An 18,261-nucleotide genomic window follows, 5' to 3' on the forward strand; every position below is an offset into this window, starting at 1 on the left:
TCTCTCTCTCTCTCTCTCTCTCTCTCTCTCTCTCTACTCTTTAATCTCTTCTGTGTGTAAATTATCTCTCTCCATTAAGTAATCTACTCAAATATCTATTTAACTACGTCATATTTCCTAACACAAACAAGAAGGGCAAGACTTTGAAATTCTTTCCCCCTAGACACAGACCCTTCTTAAAGAAACCTATCTTATCCACTTGCACACCTTCCCCACCATTCCTCTAATAGTAGGACAGTCCATGAAAAGTTGTGCGAGGTCTTTGCTAGCCCCTCGGCACCCTGAGCGCCTATTGGATGATTGGCTACAGTTTTCGTACCTTCCCGAGGAGGTTCAGAGCATCTAGCTACGAGGCATGAGGGGGCTGCAGAGCATGTGTCAGGATATTACAAAGACTATACCAATTGAGTGGCACGTCCCTTAGGAGGCAGCAGCTCCCAATTGGATGGGGGTCTTCACACGTCTAGAGTTCCTCATTGAAATTAGGGCTTTCTCGGAGTCAGTACCCCACATTTTTTTCGAGGTTCAGGGAGAAGGTCGACTTCATAGAGTTTCAATAGAGGTACCACAAGGGTTGCAGAGTGTTTTTTTCAACGGAACCAAGTTGTGGGCATCTATGGGAGGACTTGTGTCATCGATCCTGGCCCAATAGATCTTCAGTCACGACATTGGAGGCTATGGGCTTGGGAGAGTTTCCTCTGGTATGAGTGCAATGGGAGCCGAGAGAGTGGTTCTCGTGGGATCCTTTCTCTTCAGCCGATCACCCAGGGACCCCTTTTTTCCAGTACATAGCTCATTTGGGCGACACATACTAACAACACAGAGAGTGGATCGCCTTGCTACAGCACTTCACTGGCAGGACGAGGGTCTCACAACAGAGTTCTTGTTAGGCATCTAGCAGCAGTCGTGGGACAACAAGCATTCAAGGAGAGTTACTATGTTTCAATGGCTTGTATTGCACAGGGCTACAACAGTTGGGAGTTGTTTGGTACACAACGGCTTCTCGGCAACATGTGCAACTTGTGACCACCCTTTGGAGAGTTAACGTCATTGTTTGTGGGACTACCCCATGGCACAGTAGGTTTGTCTTTGGGTTCTCTGACTGATGCTAGCCCTATCCACAGTCCGACAGTACACTTGGGGTGTTGCAGCTTGGTCCATTTTCACGGGCCCTACGCTCCAATTTGAGTTGGCTTCCACCAGTAGGATGATAGTGGTACAACTACCCTTCATCTTGCCACAGAGCTCATCCCTCAGGAGTGTTGCAATGATAGAGAGTGGTTTTGGGAGCTCTTATGTGGTCTGACACTCTGGCACATCTGGAGGGCCCACTGCTTTCGCATCTTTTGAGGCTCACCCTGTTCCACCAGTAGAGACTGTTTGTGACATTTGGCTGGAGCTGATTGGATGGAGTTGATTGGCTGGAGCTGATTCATACACTCCAGGGTCAATTTGAGAGACTTTAGGGCAGCTCCAACCGCATGTAGGACTGTCGAGAGGCTTTCTTGCGACTTTGGCGCCCAGGGCCTTTGTTCACCATGTTGCAGTGTGTGCCTAGATGGCACTACCAACCATGAGTGTGGCTTTTTTCTCCTCCCATCTCGTGAACTAGCCCTCATTGTACATAATTTTTTCTCACTCGAGAGTCTCCCCTTAATTTTGATCAGAGGTGATTTGTAGCCTTCGTGCAGTTATTATTAACTAATGGAAGGATCTTTATTCTTGCAAAAAAAGGGGGTCTAGCTCGCACTCTCGGTAACTGACTACAGTTTTCGGGCCTTCACAAGGAGGTACACAGCATCCAATTATGAGGCATGAGGGGGGTGCAAAGCATGTGTCAGGATATTACAAAGGCTATACCTACTAAGTGGCATACACCTCTTGAGGCAGCAACTCCCAGATGGATAGGGGCCTTCATGCGTTTGGAGGTCCTCATTGTAGTTAGGGCTTGCTCAGAGTTAGTATCCCAAATGTTTTTTGAGGTTCAAGGTGAGGGTCATCTACACAGAGTCTCAATAGAGGCACCACAGGTTGTAAAGTGTTGTTTTTAGAGGATCCGAGTTGTGGGCATCTGTGAGAGGAGATGTGTCATAGATCTTGACACAGCAAATGTTAAGTCAAGACACTGGCGGATTTGGGCTTGGGAGAGCCACCCTCTGGTAGAGTGTAGTGGGACTCTGTTGAGTGGTTCTGGTAGGATACTTTCTCCTCAGTCAATCACCCAAGGATTCCTTTTTTCTATTACACAACTCGCTTGGGGTGACACATACTGGTAGCATAGAGCAAGGCTTTCCCAACTGCAGCACTTCACTAGCATGAGAAGGGTCTCACACCCGAGTTATTGTCTGACTTCTGGGAGCATTTGTGGGACATCAGACAGCCGAGGCAACAACAGTTGGGTTGGTGCACAACGGCTTCTTGGTAGCATGTGCAGCATGTGACCATCCATTGGAAACTCAAGATCATTGTTTGTGGGACTGCCCCTTTTGGCAGAGTAGGTTTGGCTTCAGGTTCTTCGGATGATGCTAGCCCTCTCCACAACCCGATAGTACACTTGGGGTGTTGCAGCCTGGTCCACTCTCACAAGCCTTCTGCTCCGTTTTGGGTTGGCTTCCACTAGCAGGATGATAGTGATTCAGGGGGGTCTACCTACACTTCAGCCTGCCATAGATCTCATCCCCATGTGTGGTGCAGTGATAGAGAGTGGTGGTGTTGGAAGCTCATCTACGGCCTGACACTCTGGTTCATCTGGCGGGCCCATTGCTTTTGCATCTTCAAGGCTCGCCATATCCCACCGGCAAAGGTTGTTTGTGACATTTGGATGGAGCTTGTTCATACACTCACGGGCCAGTTTGAGAGAATTCAAGGTAGCTCTGAGCGCATGCGAGAGAGTCGAGAGGCTGTCCTGTGATTCAGTGCATCCAAATCCACATATTATACATTATCACCATGTTTAGATACATTTGTAGACATAGTGTTGACCATATACTACATAACAAGCAATCTCTCTGACTCATCCACACCTCTTCTAGTACTTACTAAGTTATCTTGCTACCTTCTTTGTGGACAATCGCACCAAAGTGGTTTTGACTGGCAACATCCCCATCCATTATTTTGCACGTTATTTATGGCAAAGTTTTCACAACCTTTTAAATTCCCCTACCTCAAAAGTTTCCTCTACCGTGTATGTTCTACCTTTAATTTCCAAATATATGCTAATTTTCCATGACCTTGGCCTGCACCACATCCTCTACCTCTACCTTTTTTGTTATTGTAGTCTTCTTGCACTGACAAAACTATTGCATAAAAATGAGAGAACCATTCATGATTGCAAAACGAACTACCATTGCATTGATTTGATGATGGAATTTAGATACATATTTTATAGGCTTGTAGCCTTTGATTTGTGCACTTAATTGGAAAGCTTCAACCCTTTAATTTCAAGAGACTAGCTCTAAGTTTAGTGGTGACACTGCATACTATTATTATTGTATGAGCCTTCAGTATGCATTTTAGGATGTCTGACAATTAGACACATGCATTAGGCATAATTTTATTGCTCGCCCAATGCACATGCATTCTCTATTTACTACTACTAGTGAATGAGCCTTGAGTATGCATTTTAGGATATCTCACAATTAGATACATGCATTAGGCATAATTTTAAAATTTTATTCCTCGCCCAGTGCACATGCATTTATTATTATACATCCACTTCAGTGACCAAATAAAAAGTTGAAGGCATTGTTTTCCCACTGGGTTTTCCCCTTCACCTCGCACTTTTTCTTCACAAAGGAGAGTCTCACAATAAGACAACACATGGATGAGTCATGAAAGGGTGTTGCATGTCCCAATACTTCCAAGGCATAACTCAGTTTAGGTTGGGAATTGTCCCTTACAAAAATACTTCTTCACTAGTGGGTTCATCCCTCATTAGTCTCTTCAACATCCATTGCTTCATCAAGCCAGAAAGGATTTTAAAAATCTCAAAAAGTAGAGATGGATTTCATTAGGAAGTATTTGAGTTTCAACACATTTGCAACTACTACTACCATGGAGCAAAACATTGGCAATAACTTAGTCATCCATCCACACTATGTCTTTGAATATACAAAATGGGCATAAACATTTTTAAAAATCAAAATGCCTTGACCCAAACTTTTCTACAATATCAAATGCAAATGGCAATGCAACATAATTCAAGCTATACGCTTTCTTCTCTCTTTTATTATCCCTCTCAAGCAACCACCTTCTAATTTTGTACATGTTTTCCTTGTGCTTTACCATTTCATCTCTTACACCCTCTACAAGAAGTTTCTAGGCATCTCTTCAAATATAGGGGATTTTTATGGCGATAAGTGCACACATGTCAATTAGGTTTTTGGTCAACCCTAGTAAAAGTAGCCAAAGCTTGGTCAACCCCATTAAAAGAAGATAAGGATGGTTAAATTTAAGTTCCAAGGCCTAGAATGGCTGTTTGGAGTCTAAATCCATCACTTTGATTCCTATCAGACCTATCTTTAAAGTATTGCAAGATTGTTGTGGGAAGATCAAAGACTGAGTTACATTGTTCTATGAATGCTTTGGGAAGGTTCAGGACCTAGCCAGAGTAGCGAGTTGGCAAACTTCAATCATTAAATTTCCACTCATGTGTAAAGAGATAGAGAAGGAACCCTTGCAAGAGCACGCACACACTCAACCAAGAGAGCACACAATGAAGATGGAGGCACAAAGTTGATTCTTCTTCTTTACTACCAAGATTGAAAAATGCAACATAAATGATGTACAAGGTCAAAGTGAACTACTAGTGAGTGAGCTAACAAGATAAGTGGCTATAACTCTTGGTAGGTAGACAAAGACGGTGACATCCAGTTGTAGTATCCTAGCGATGATCCTTGTGCCCTCTATATTGTGCCAATAATAAATGTAAGAAAGAAGTCATCCAGGTGTACCATGTGTCACAACACTCTCCCTCAAGTTCAACACCATCTCTTGTACTCTAAGCATAGCTCGAAATTCCCTCAGATTCTCTGTCCCCAAAGCCTTCTCAAAGATGTGTGCAACCTGCTCATCCATCCTCACGCACCTGCAATCGAAGAACCTATCTTTGATGAAGGGATAGTCACCTCTCATCCTCAAGTGGAATACTAGGTTCTACACCAATTGTATGCTACTAAGGTTGTTGATATAGATGACAACTGGCCTTTGACCTTGTATGCCCACCCCTCCAAGTAGCATCTCCATCCATGCTACCTCACATGCTCCCACTGTCACACCTTTGTACTCAACCTCTGTAATTAAAGCAGCCTTGGGTTTCTTCTTGTTGTTGCATGTGATAACAGCACTCCTGTGTGAGAATATGCACTCACTAGTAGATCTTCAATCACATGGACTACCAACCCAATTTGCATCTGTGTATCATAGAGTTGCACCTCTATACCATCCTTATAAAAGAGTTCATGATTCAATGTAGCACTTACGTAGCGCAATGTGCATCTCACTGCATGAAAATGTGGCCTCTGGGGAAGATGCATATGTTGAGATATCAAGCTCAATTCATGGTACGCTTGGATGACTTCTCGCCTACATTATCACTGGCATGAGATAACGGACATGGAGATCCTCGTGAGTGGTACTACGATTGGACTTCACCAACATGGTCTACCTACCAAGAGTAATGGTTCATTATCTTGCTATCTCACTAACATTCCTTCGGGAAATCAAGGTATTCGAAGGCAAAGGAACTAGAATGTCTTTGTCATACTTATTCCTAACTTGCTCCCATAGTTCATCGGACATCTTGGCATCTAACTATGGAATCTCTTTCTTTGCTGATTTTAGCTCCTTTTGGAATTTGAATCCACGCTTGAAAGGTTTCCCACCTACTTCATCATTGACAGTTGACCATGAGTCCCTAGATGATGTCATGTCCTTGTGGTCCCCTCAACTATAGGATCCTTGGGAACTCTATTTTTACTTGAGTAGTCCTTGTTTGTTGGGTGTCATCACTATCTTGGATTTCTCCTTGGTCAAGCTTTAATTTTGTCTTTTTTTTTAAGACTCTTCTACCATGAATGTTACAACGGCTTATCCACCATAGCCATTGATACCAACACACATAGCCTCACGCGTATGGAAAGTGAGGCTTGGACAAGGTTAAGGGGTATGGATTTCATACGGGGAAGTGAAGGGAAACCTCGTTACAAACATATTGTGGAGAAAAATTAAGCATCCCACAAGAACTTATTTCCTATAATAGAAGCTAAGGGGGGTGGGTGTGTGTGTGTGTGTGTGTGTGTGTGTGTGTGTGTGTGTGTGTGTGTGTGTGTGTGTGTGTGTGTGTGTGTGTAAGGGGGACAATTGCTAGGGGGTAAACTTCAACCCATGATGCCAAACTCTCCTTGAATTTTGTATGTTTATGTGACCCGAAGCTTGTTTAGTGACCTCCATCCACTTGGTAGACTCGCATCCTTTGTCCACATATTAACACTTGAGTATCTCATGTATGATTTCATGAGCTTATCCTCCCCTTTGCATATATAGAAGACGAGTAGATTAAATTTATGAAATGCTATTTTCATTATGAATGGATCATAGCTTTTCCCCTAGCCACTTTGAAGTGTTAAGAGCCCAACTTCATTATACGCGATGCACACGCACAAATCACGGTGCATGAATAAGCACAACCATGTGATGGACCTATATATCAAGGTCTAAAGGTTGATGCTTTAGAGTGACACCCCCTACAATCTTAAGAAGCAAAATGTAGAGGGAATTTTGAAAGTGGAAGTGTTGTCCTTACACCCTCAACCACTCCTCATAATGCAATGCCAACTTTAACAACACCCCTAGAGTGGAGGGTGTCTACCAAACTCTACATTCTTGGAAAGCCCTCTAACTGACCATTATATCTTTTATAAGGATTTTTTCCATTTTGTCTTTTTTGAGTTTTCAAAAGCATTAGACCACCTACTCTATGGGGATGCTTTATCATTGGAAGGGCCTCTACATTTACAAGGCCCTCTAGGGCTATTGCTCCCAAGAGTAGCATAAGCCTTTTGATGCCAAACCCTTTCAAGTGCTTTAGTTTTGTGATCCACAGAGGCTCTATGGTTTGCTTGCTGGCCATTTACAATCAAAACATAAGTATGTAGACATTTTTTGATCAGCATCAAGATCATGCTAGCAAACCTAAATGTGGCTTTCACCTCTACAATCAATACTCTTGAAAGTCATCTTTTGCTATTAAAATATAAATTCTTATTCATAGGCATAACCTTAGGAAAAGTCTATTGAGTAGAGAAGACTAAGGGAAAGTTACACAGATTGTGTGCATCCCCTACACAACCTCTGTATGTGTAGAGAAGCCAGAGTCTTTTGACTACCAATGTCATAAAGCTTTTCATTTCACTCACTTTTGAAGTTTAGAAGTTTCCAAGGGTTTTTTTCATTATTTCAAAATTGTAGAGACCTAATCCTAATTGCTATTCCCTTGAAAACAATCTTATGCCATGGCATGAACGTATTAACCACTATACGAGCTTATGCCATCGCTTGCTGAATGTTGATCATTTTCAGGACTTAGACAATTCCTTTTGGTGAGAACTTTTGAAATATTGAGCTAATTCTTAATACTTCACACTATATTCCTCAAAATATAGGCACGGTTTTCCTTTTCCTCTTGCTCTCAACCAGCAATTTTTGAGTTTCAACGCTGAGACACACTTACCTGGTGTACATGACAATTAGGAAGATCAGAAGATGTGTGTAGAACTACCATAGCATGCCAACCAACTAGCAAGCGATGTTTTGAAACGGCACACTGTAGAAGCCTGAGATAATCTTCCTCTTATTTGCATCACAAATATGATCAGACCAGATTACCATGTATTCAATATTTGACATTCCTCCTAGCCAATAACAATGAAACATTCCAAAGCTGAGCATTGCTAACAGATAGTGCCACACCTTACAGCAGTGCTTTCCTACACAGAATCCACATGTTTAATGTTCAATCCACATGATTCACTCTTTGCCTCTGCCAGATGAGAAAGTGTTGCAGAGTTCCCTCGTGGAAGAAGCAAAAGCATTGATTAGGAAATAATTCTCGCCTGATAATAGCATAAGGCAGGGTAGAAAGAAGGCTGACATCAAATCAATGCTCGATTCAAGGCACGCGCGCAGAGGAGGGGGGGGGGGGGGGGGGGGGGGGGGGGGGGGGGGGGGGGGGGGGGGGGGGGGGGGGGGGGGGGGGGGGGGGGGGGGGGGGGGGGGGGGGGGGGGGGGAATGGGAAACCTACAAAATTTAGTGTCAAAACCTTCAATATATGTCTCAAATTTAGGTTTTCCCAGTTTTTGGAAAATATATATATATATATTGAGCACTGTATCAAATGAAAAGGAAAAGGGAGTTGAACTAAAAGGGGATGTAAGCTTGTTGAGCTAAATTCATGTAACATTGGGATTTACATAGACTGAGTCCACTCCAATGTACATGGCTAATAAGCATTCAATGTTCGCTTCACTGGCAGGTGTGGGCAATCGTTGTGCTGGCTGGGCGCAAGAGTGTGAGGGGCTGGCTGGGTCAAGGTCCACTCATTGGGGGCAGGCAGGTGAGTGCAATGGGTGCAGTGCAAGACCAACACCATGTTGATTTGGGGGCCTTACTCAAAGCCTCCTGCTGGGTAAAGCCTTTCTGAACATGCCACACATAAGAAGACACTCCTCTCATGCCTTACACCCAGAAGCTCACTTGTCACATACAGCATCCCAGGCCTTTTTCAAGTGGAGGCATTCGTGTAGGTGAGTTGCGCCAATAAAAGCTCTTGTTCTCGCCTCACGGTTGCTAGAGATTCGTACTCTGTAATCAATCTCTGTAAAAACAGTCGATTCTTTTATATGTCGAAAACATTTTCGCATCGTCAGCACTGAAAAGGTGGCAATTCAAAATCTCCAGAAGGGACTAGTCATTTAGAGCAATCAACAGCTGTGCAACTGACAAGATATTCAAAAGGCACATTCCTGTGAAATTGGTGTCTTTTAGGGTTACAATTTCGGGTTTAGGGCTTAGGATTCAGTCCCCATAAAGCATTTAATTCACTCATGATTGAAATTATACCACTTCTAACTCTATGTAAAGGACAATGTAAATGCAAGGACCTGTTTACACATCTATGTAAAGGGACAATGTAAAAGCGAGGACCTGTTTACTTATCTATGCTGAGCCCCTGAAAATACATGTACATGTGCCATGCATGCTGTGCAAGGATTAAGATCAGGGTCAAGACTTCAGGTCGAGCAACATGATAGATTCTTGAAGACAAAAGAGGAGATAGAAAAAAAGGAATGCCAGTAAACAGAGAGTGCTGCTACAAATAAAGGCAGGCTCGGCGCACACCAGCAGCAGAGTGCACAAAGGCTGCACAGCAACTCCGCAACTCCGCAACATACTCATGATGGGCTTCACCATGGCAGAGCTAGGGCTGTGACATCTCTCTCTCTCTCTCTCTCTCTCTCTCTCTCTCTCTCTCTCTCTGCCTCTCTGCCCCTCCCCTGCCATACCTCCTCTCGCTCCCCCAGCTGCCCACGCACTGCCCCCACCTGCCACGCCCTCGCGCTGCCCCTCCCCTGCCATACCTCCTCGCGCTCCCCCACTCGCCCAGCCACCCCCGCTGTGTCCTGCTGTCAGCAGCCCCCTTGCCCCTGCACTTTGCTGCAGCCAGCCCCACTGCACTGTTTGTGCCTTGTATTCCCCCCCCCCGCCCCCCAAATTTTCAGCAATTTTCCAGCAGCAGGGAATTTTCAGGAATTTTCAGAAATTTGCTGACAGGTCCAGCAATTTCCCAGCAGCAGGGAATTTTAAGGAATTCTCAGAAATCTGCTGACAGAATTCCAGAAATACAAAAAACCCCAGAAAATTCAGAAATTCAGATAGCAGATTTTCTTGGCAGATTTCGCAGAAATTGCAAGGACGCGCAAAATGTATGCTTGATGCGGGAGACAATGTATGCGTAATGTGGATGCATGTGCGCTTAGTGGCTTTCGTTTTCCGGGTGACGATTAAGCATGAGGAAGCTGAATGATAAAGCCAACCCCCTAGAGGATGCCATTCAAAAGTGCGAAGAGGAAATGACGGAGACCATTACCAAGATGAACCACAATCTATTGGGCACAATAAAAATGCTCAAAGGACGCGTTTTGATCCAAGAAAGCAAGATAAATGCACTGGAAGATCGGGTGACGACTCAGGATGAAGAGATTCCATCACTCAAGAAGGATCTTGCCGAAGCATGATCAAGAAACACACTGGAAGAAGGCGAACTGCAACCCTCGGTAATCGAAGAAATCAACACGATCAAGGAGCAAGTACGGGCCATCAAAGAGGGAGAAGAGCAACACAAAGAGATGATGACTTCTTGGGTAGATGTTCTTACAAAAACTCAACAGAAGGCGGATGAAGCCGAGAAATGGATCGAGGTTGCCAAGAAAGGATAAGGCAAGGAGATAACGTCCACGTCCACACCCACTATCATTAATCTGACACTAGAGGAGGAGCAAAGAAGACGTGTGCGCGCTTTACATGTGAGAATTTGCGGTCTTAAAGACAAAGACAATGTGGACGAGGAGGTAAAAGAACTCATGGCCTTGATGGGGGTTCATGATCCGACGCACACAAGAGCCTGGAGAGTGGGCAACATAAAGAAAAATGGAAGCAGTGGGGAAACCTCAAAAGAAAGGGCACTCATCCTCCGTTTTCCCTCCATGGAAGCGAAGAAGTCCTTCTTGAAGAAAAGGCCAACTCTTAAAGAGACAAGCATCTTTCTCGGGGATGATCTTACCCTCTCGCAGATCGCTCATATGCAGGAGGTAATGCCGGAGATTAGAGCGGCAAGGGGAAAAGGCAAGATTGCCTTTTACCTAGATGGAAGAGTGGTAATACTGGAGCAACGCTCCACATGACGGTGCGAGACTTATGGGACCACACTCAAAGTGGCTGCCTGGAATTGTAATGGATCTATGCGTCTTGATGTGGGTGCTTTTGAGGATAGTTTTACTGGAAGAGACATCATCTTCTACTCTGAGACACATCAGGCCCTTGGGCAATCCCTGCCTCACATCAGTGGATACAAATGGGAAACAGCTTACAGACAGGACACGCGATCAGAGCACAGAGAACGGGGCTCAGGGGGAGTGGCAGTGTTATTTAGAGAGGATCTGCAGCCATTGATACATATAGCCCGCAGGGATGAGCAGGCTAGGTACATGTGGGTGAGATTGAAAGCAGAGACAGGCAGATATCTTTACATTGCTATTTGCTACTTTCCCCAGAGTACGTCAGTTTATGCATCACCCAAAGGACAGTCCCCCTTTTCTATTTTGGATGATGAAATATGGGAGTTCTCTAGAGATGGTGACATTATCATTCTAGGGGACTTCAATGCTAGGACCGCCCAGCACCAGACAGTGTTCTATGATACTTCAGAGGAGATGCTAAGAGAGCTAGATGTTGTTGAGACGGGCTTGTCCAAACTATCACAGGATGTGGAATATACTGAGTATGGGCGACACCTGATAGACATGGGCACTGCACATGGACTGGCCATCTTGAATGGCCTACAGAGGTTTCCTGTCTGCAGGAGGTTTCACATGCTTCCCACCAGACATGGAACCAGCACAGTGGATTATGTCATGGCACAGCCGAATCTCATCTCTTGTATCCAAGATCTCAGAGTTGGGCCCAGACCGGTTGGGGTGGCAGTGGATCATGCTCTTGTGTCGATGACCATCTCCTTCCAGTTCAGTGTAGCGCACAGGCCACGGGTAGCAGCCCCTACTCGATACACCTTCACGCGGGAGACGAATTCTGTATACATAGACGGGATCTACAGACGCCTATGCACTGAAGAACCAGGGCGACCGCTGGAGGAGCTTATTACTATATTGACACAGACATTACATGATGCAGCAGCAGAGACATACCCACACGCCCAGCCTGAGCAGAGACGCCGTTCAAGGAGCATGCCTCAGAACAGCTGGTATGATGAGGAGTGCCGCCAGACTAGAGCTAGACTTCAAAGGGAGGTGCTTTTGGGGGACATCACTCACAGACACTCACAGATTGACTTCCAACGCCTGGTGCAACGGAAGAAGAGGGCATTTTTGGCTCGACTAGAGCAGGATCTGTACCAATTATTCTTGAGTCAGGACTCGCGTGAGGTGTGGCGGCTCTTTCATGAGCAGTCTCCCCCTCCCCCCCCCTGCCGTTACCTCTAGAGAGACCTGGGGTCAATATGCATCATCTTTGTACACAGTACCTGGACAGCCGCCCCTTCCCGACCCCCCTAATCCATGCCCACACACATGTGCTTTTTTCACCGCTGAGATGGTGAAGAAAGCCATTGACAGGATGAGGACTGGGAGAGCATATGATCATGATGTCTTAGTGGCTGAGCATTTCATACATGCCAAAGATCTACTAGCAGAGCTTCTAGCAGTTATGTTTAACCGTGCCATGTGTGAGGGCTTGCCTGATACTTGGAGCCTATCTTCAAGTCAGGAGACCCTATGGAGCCTAGGAATTATCGCACTATCATGATTGGACACACATTGGCACGGTTGTATGCATCCATTCTTGAGAAGCAGTTGAGTAGATGGGCAGAGGGGGAAGGAATGCGTGCAGCTGGGTAGGCAGGGTTCAAGAGAGGCTTCTCTACTCTTGACCATATCTTGACACTCAGGGCCATCATCGAGGAGGGCAGATCTCATGGGAGACGGATCTATTGTAGCTTTGTGGGCTTCCACAAAGCATTTGACATAGTACCCAGAGCTAGATTGATGTGCAGACTACAGGAGATGGGAGTACCCACAGAGCTCATTTGGGGGATCATGGCATTGTACAGATCAGTAGTAGGGCATGTACGCACCCCTGGGGGACTATCTACACCGGTTCACTCCAGTATTGGGGTGAAGCAGGGTTGCCCGCTCTCTCCTACTCTATTCGGTATGTATGTGGATGAGGTTTCTGACTACATTGAGAGCGATGGTGATAGAGGTGCACAGCTGGCAAGGACATGGATTCCACTTTTGTTATATACTAATGATATTGTGTTGATCTCCGAATCTCCGGAGGGGATCCAACGTACTCGGATGCTTTGCATAGGTGTTCCCACGAAAGTGGTTTGTCTGTCAACCTTGGTAAAACAAAGGTTATGGTGTTTAATACCACCCCACAGTGGATCAGGAGGTCAGCACTTACATTCACATATGGCCAGGAAAATGTGGAGTACATAGATGCTTACACTTACCTTGGAGTGGTTTTTAGCGAACCTGCATTCTCACTCAAGAGAGCAGCAGAGACCAAATTGACTAGAGCCCATGCAGCATTGGGTGGATTGGAGAGGATGTGTTCACAGGTTCACTTTCAGGAGCCTCGGACGAAGCTCTGGCTCTTTGACACCTTGGTGGCTTCTGCATTGCTCTATGGAGCTGAGATATGGGGACCTTCACTGAATCATCACGGGAGATCGGGTCCCACTGATGGATGGAGGAGCATGGAGAAACCTCTCGTCTCTATGATCTCGCAGCTCATTAGAGCCAAGGCATCAGTACCACGTGCCATTATCCGAGCAGAGCTAGCGCCCCCCCCCCCCCCCCCCCCCCCCCCCCCCCACTAGTGATTCAGGCGCTCACCAGATCAAATTGAGTCCTCTCGACAGTTAGCCATGCAGGGAGATACAGCATGCTGGTATGGGGAGATGACATCATGGTTTCAAGCGCATGGGTTCAGCATAGACAGGTTGCCACCCTTCCAGTACTCATTGGATGCACCATCTCTCACTCTTACACAGTCCGAGATCACCAGGCTCATCCGCCAAGACCTGACCCAGCTAGACACCAAGAGGACATGGATACAACCAGCACAGGAGCTGGGCACGAAGATGGCTTTCTACAGAGAGCATCTTCTCCAGCTTACGGAGGATGGTTTTGTGACGAGACCCAGATACATGGACACCCACTTGTCTCATGGGATACGATGTGCTATTGGCCAGTTACGCACATCTTAACACCAACTGCGGATTGAGGCTAGGAGATACAGCGGAGTACCGGCAGAGGCCAGGACATGCCCCTTGTGTGACATGGAGCCTGAGACAGAGTTGCACTACACATGTCGCTGCCCCGTCTACTACGAGATACGAGGCCGCTTCCATTGCTTGTTCAGAGAGGGTTTTGGACCACTCTCCAGAGTCAAGGGATACAAGGATCAGAGATGCCTGGGTTTGTTCTTGCCCGAGCTGCGCAGACACAGAGATAGCCTGATGAGTGGAGAGGCTAGCCAATCTCAGAGACGGATCACAAATTTCTTTAGAGCAGACACTGGACAGCCGCCGCAGGAGCTACTACCACAGGAGAGCTCACTTTCGTCTCACACCAGAGGCACACTGATCAACCGAGCGATTGAGCTGGGGAAATCCAGGCGCCCACGAGTGCGGAGGACTACACAGCATCGACGGAGGCTTCATCAGAAGATTCGGAGCACTCTGGCCAGGCATGCACGACGCCCGGTCAGACTACTGACCATGGAGGAGATTGATGAGATCCGCCAACGCCCGATGCTAGATCTCCTATGATTTAGCTATCCCAGCCAGCCAACCATTTTGCTTAGTTCACATCGACCAGTCTAGGATCCCGTAGTATTTTTTTGTTTTGTTATGTTGTTAGTTTGTTACTTTGACTTTGTGTCAGATCCACCACATTGTAACTTTTTGGTCTCATAGGTCACTTTGGCCTTTTGAAGACGTTAATATAACATTTCATTTCATTTCTCTCTCTCTCTCTCTCTCTCTCTCTCTCTCTCTCTCTCTCTCTCTCTCTCTCTCTCTCTCTCTCTCTCTCTCTCTCTCTCTCACACACACACACACACACACAGGTATTGCAGTCACGAATTTTCAGAATACAGGACCTTCACTAAACAGCAGACAGACAGTCACAGTATAATTGGATATGCAGACAATAATGTACACATGACTGTGGTTACTGTGGTGGTTAATGCAGACAAGAATGTTCACATGAATGGTCAAACATATGATGTATGCATAATGTGGAATTGATGTATGCATAATGTGGTAGTGTAAACCCCTTGAGCTCGCTTTCGTTACTTACCTGCAATAACAACAATGACGAGTGCTTTAGAAACTCAACTTAAAAGACTGATTACTGATGCAAAAAAAGAACTTGACAAAAGCCTAAACGTTGTCCAAAAGTCTCTCTTGGATCGCATTAACCGCCTAGAGGAAGAGAATGCGCATCTCAAAGTAGAGATTAAAGCCATTCAGGGATCAGAAGAACACTTGAAAAACGAAGTACAGAACTTGAAAATTGAATTAAAAAAGATTCAAGAACAGGGCCGGGAGGAAGGAGAATTCTCACCGGAGGTGATTTCAGATTTAGCAGATCTAAAGAGAGCTCATGAGAAACTCAAGCTGACGACGACTCTTGTGGTTGCAGAAACAGTGGAGAAGATTGAGGCCTCACATAAGACATGGGTAGATAGGGTAAAGAATGAAGTGAAACAAGAGGAGGAGGAGAAATAGACAATAGTGAATGGGAAAGCAAAGGTGGTTGCTATAAAAGAAATAGATCTCGTTAATGCTACACTAACGGAGGAGAGGATGCGTCAAGCCCGGAGGCTTAATGTCAGGATCACCGAATCAAGGAAGTAGAGGGTACTTCGCCAGAAGAGGCTGGCGCTGCCCTGTGTAAAACGTTGGGTTACAATGCAGATGAACCAGTCCCCATTAATAAGGTATGGAGAGCAGGCAAAGACCTCACAAGGGAACGTGCCCTTATCCTTCAGTTTGAGAATGATGCAAAGAGGATTGCTTTTCTCAAGAAGCGAGTCATCTTGAGGGATCTAAAGGATAAGACCATATATATGGATGATGACCTTACCCAGGCACAAGTAGCCCATCGTAACGACTTATGCCTAAAGTAACAGCAGGCGACCTATGGGACACATGAGCCACCAGGATCAGGCATACATATTGCAGTTTGGAACTGCAATGGAGCTTTATGGACACACCCAGGACGCTTAGAGGAAGTAATGCAAGGGCATGACATCATATTACTCACAGAGACACATCAAAGTCCAGAGCGAGGCCTACCCAGAATGGAGGGATACCAGTGGGAGTCAGCTTACAGGAGGACCACGAGACAAAGTACTGCACAAGGATCAGGAGGTATAGCCATGCTTGTCAAGAGAGAGATGCGGGGGCAAGTCCACATAGTGGCTCGGGACCCAGATGCGAGATACATGTGGGTTTGCTTACACCTATCTGCGGGACGAGTATTATACATTGCATTATGCTACTTCTCACCTAGAGGGTCAAGATATGCCACTTCTAAAGGAGAGGAGAATACTGAGAGTAGTGATAAGGAGGAGGAGGAGGAGACTATACCAATAGGCGACTCACCCTACTTGGCTCTCTCTGAGGATATTATGCACTATTCCACTATGGGTGAGGTCCTCTTGATGGGGGACTTCAACGCCAGGACCCAGAGTAGGCAGTGTGAGATGTATGATATGGAGGACCCAGAGATGATGCTTGTTATGGAGACAGAGGATACAGGCGCCACCCGGATTTCTGATGACACTGGGCCAGACAACACCAGATATGGGCACCACTTACTAGAGCTCGACGCCCGTCACCATCTCGTTATATATAACGGGATGTTACGGTGGCCTGGCTCCGGCGCATTGACATGCTTTCCATTTGGGGGGGGAGGGAGCACAGTGGATTATGTACTTGGATCCAGAGAGGCAGCACAGGCGGTGACCTCCTTCACTATACCACAGTGCCCGATTGGGGCAGATCACACATACCTATCTCTATCCTTTGCACGTTCATCATGTACACCTGCCACACCCAGAGCCACGCATCACACCACGGTCTACTTCACACATGACCTCGCTGACATATATGAGCACCATGTCTATGATGGGCTACTCCAGATGGATCCATCGGCACCCATGAGTACACTTACCGCTCAGCTCTCTTCATTGTTACACACATCCGCCATTAGCAGTTTCCCCCACCACATGCATACAGGACATACGATGAGATCTGGGACCATGCCCCAGAACCATTGGTATGATGATGAGTGTAGGGAGCTTTACAGACGTCTTCGCAGACTGCAAGCTTTGGGAGAGATCACTCAGAGAGAGGCCAGACAGTAGATGCGGTCCCTTACACGCCGCAAACGGCGAGCATACGAGGAGGCACAGTATTGGGATATGTATCATCTACTTATGAGCCGAGATGCCGCCACAACGTGGCGAAGGATTAGAGAGCCTCACTCTCCTACCCCCATAGAGGATCCGCATACATGGCACACATATGCTAAGAGTCTTTACCATGTACCTCATCAGCCTCCAATCCCCCATCCATCAGTATCCCGTCCTACCACATCGACTTTCTTTACAGAAAGTATGGTACAGAGAGCCATTAGACGTCTACAGCATGGGAGATCAACAGATCATACAGGCATGCAGAGTGAGCACCTTATATATGCAGTTGATACACTTGCACCTTTTATTGCCCGTTTGTTTAACAGGGTACTAGCAAAGGGCTTCCCAGCAGAGTGGACCATGCACACCATAGCTCCTATTCACAAAGCTGGGGACATGACAGACCCCGGGAACTACAGGACGATCATGATTGGTCATACATTGGCCAAACTATATGGGGCAGTACTAGAGGCAGTACTAGAGGCAGTACTAGAGGCAGAGCTGAGTACACTTGCAGAGAGGGAGGGACTACGCACTCCAGGGCAGGCAGGTTTCAGACGGGCTTTCTCTACTATTGATCATATCTTCACTCTCCGTTGTCTGATTGACCAGGCAAAGGCGAGGAAGAAGAGGCTATATTGCTGCTTTGTGGATTTTCGCAAAGCCTTTGACACAGTACCACGGGAGCGCCTCTTTCATCGGCTTCAGTCTTTAGGGATACCCACGGAGATGATATGGGGCATCTATGCATTGTATGAGAAAGTACTGGGTCGAGTACGTTGTCCAGGAGGTCTATCTGAGACCCTTGCTAGCACTATTGGTGTGAAGCAAGGATGCCCACTGTCTCCCACTCTCTTTGGGCTCTACATTGACGAGGTAGCTGACTTCATCATACACAGAGGAGGAGGAGGAGTTGACATCTCAGGTACACTTGTCCATGTTATGCTATATGCTGATGACGTCATTCTAGTGTCTGA

The 18,261-nt window shown here is 46.2% G+C and overlaps 1 protein-coding gene across 2 annotated transcripts in view; it reads right to left on the bottom strand.

The window, feature by feature from the left end:
• Nucleotides 1–8,304: 8,304 nt before the first annotated feature.
• LOC147444349 (uncharacterized) overlaps nucleotides 8,305–18,261 on the bottom strand; it is a 47,486-nt gene continuing 37,529 nt past the window's right edge. The window contains exon 3 of one of the 2 annotated variants that reach the window (XM_086526989.1): nucleotides 8,305–8,873. In XM_086526989.1, the coding sequence (XP_086383115.1) occupies nucleotides 8,781–8,873 (93 nt within the window). In that variant the 3' untranslated portion in view covers nucleotides 8,305–8,780. Of the gene's footprint in view, nucleotides 8,874–14,844; nucleotides 15,160–18,261 lie in introns of those variants that run through there. The other variant, XM_086526990.1, reaches the window with a different exon arrangement.

Source organism: Adiantum capillus-veneris, chromosome 13 (assembly GCF_014529385.1).
Source record: "Adiantum capillus-veneris isolate H3 chromosome 13, ASM1452938v2, whole genome shotgun sequence".
NCBI classification, from domain to species: domain Eukaryota; kingdom Viridiplantae; phylum Streptophyta; class Polypodiopsida; order Polypodiales; family Pteridaceae; genus Adiantum; species Adiantum capillus-veneris.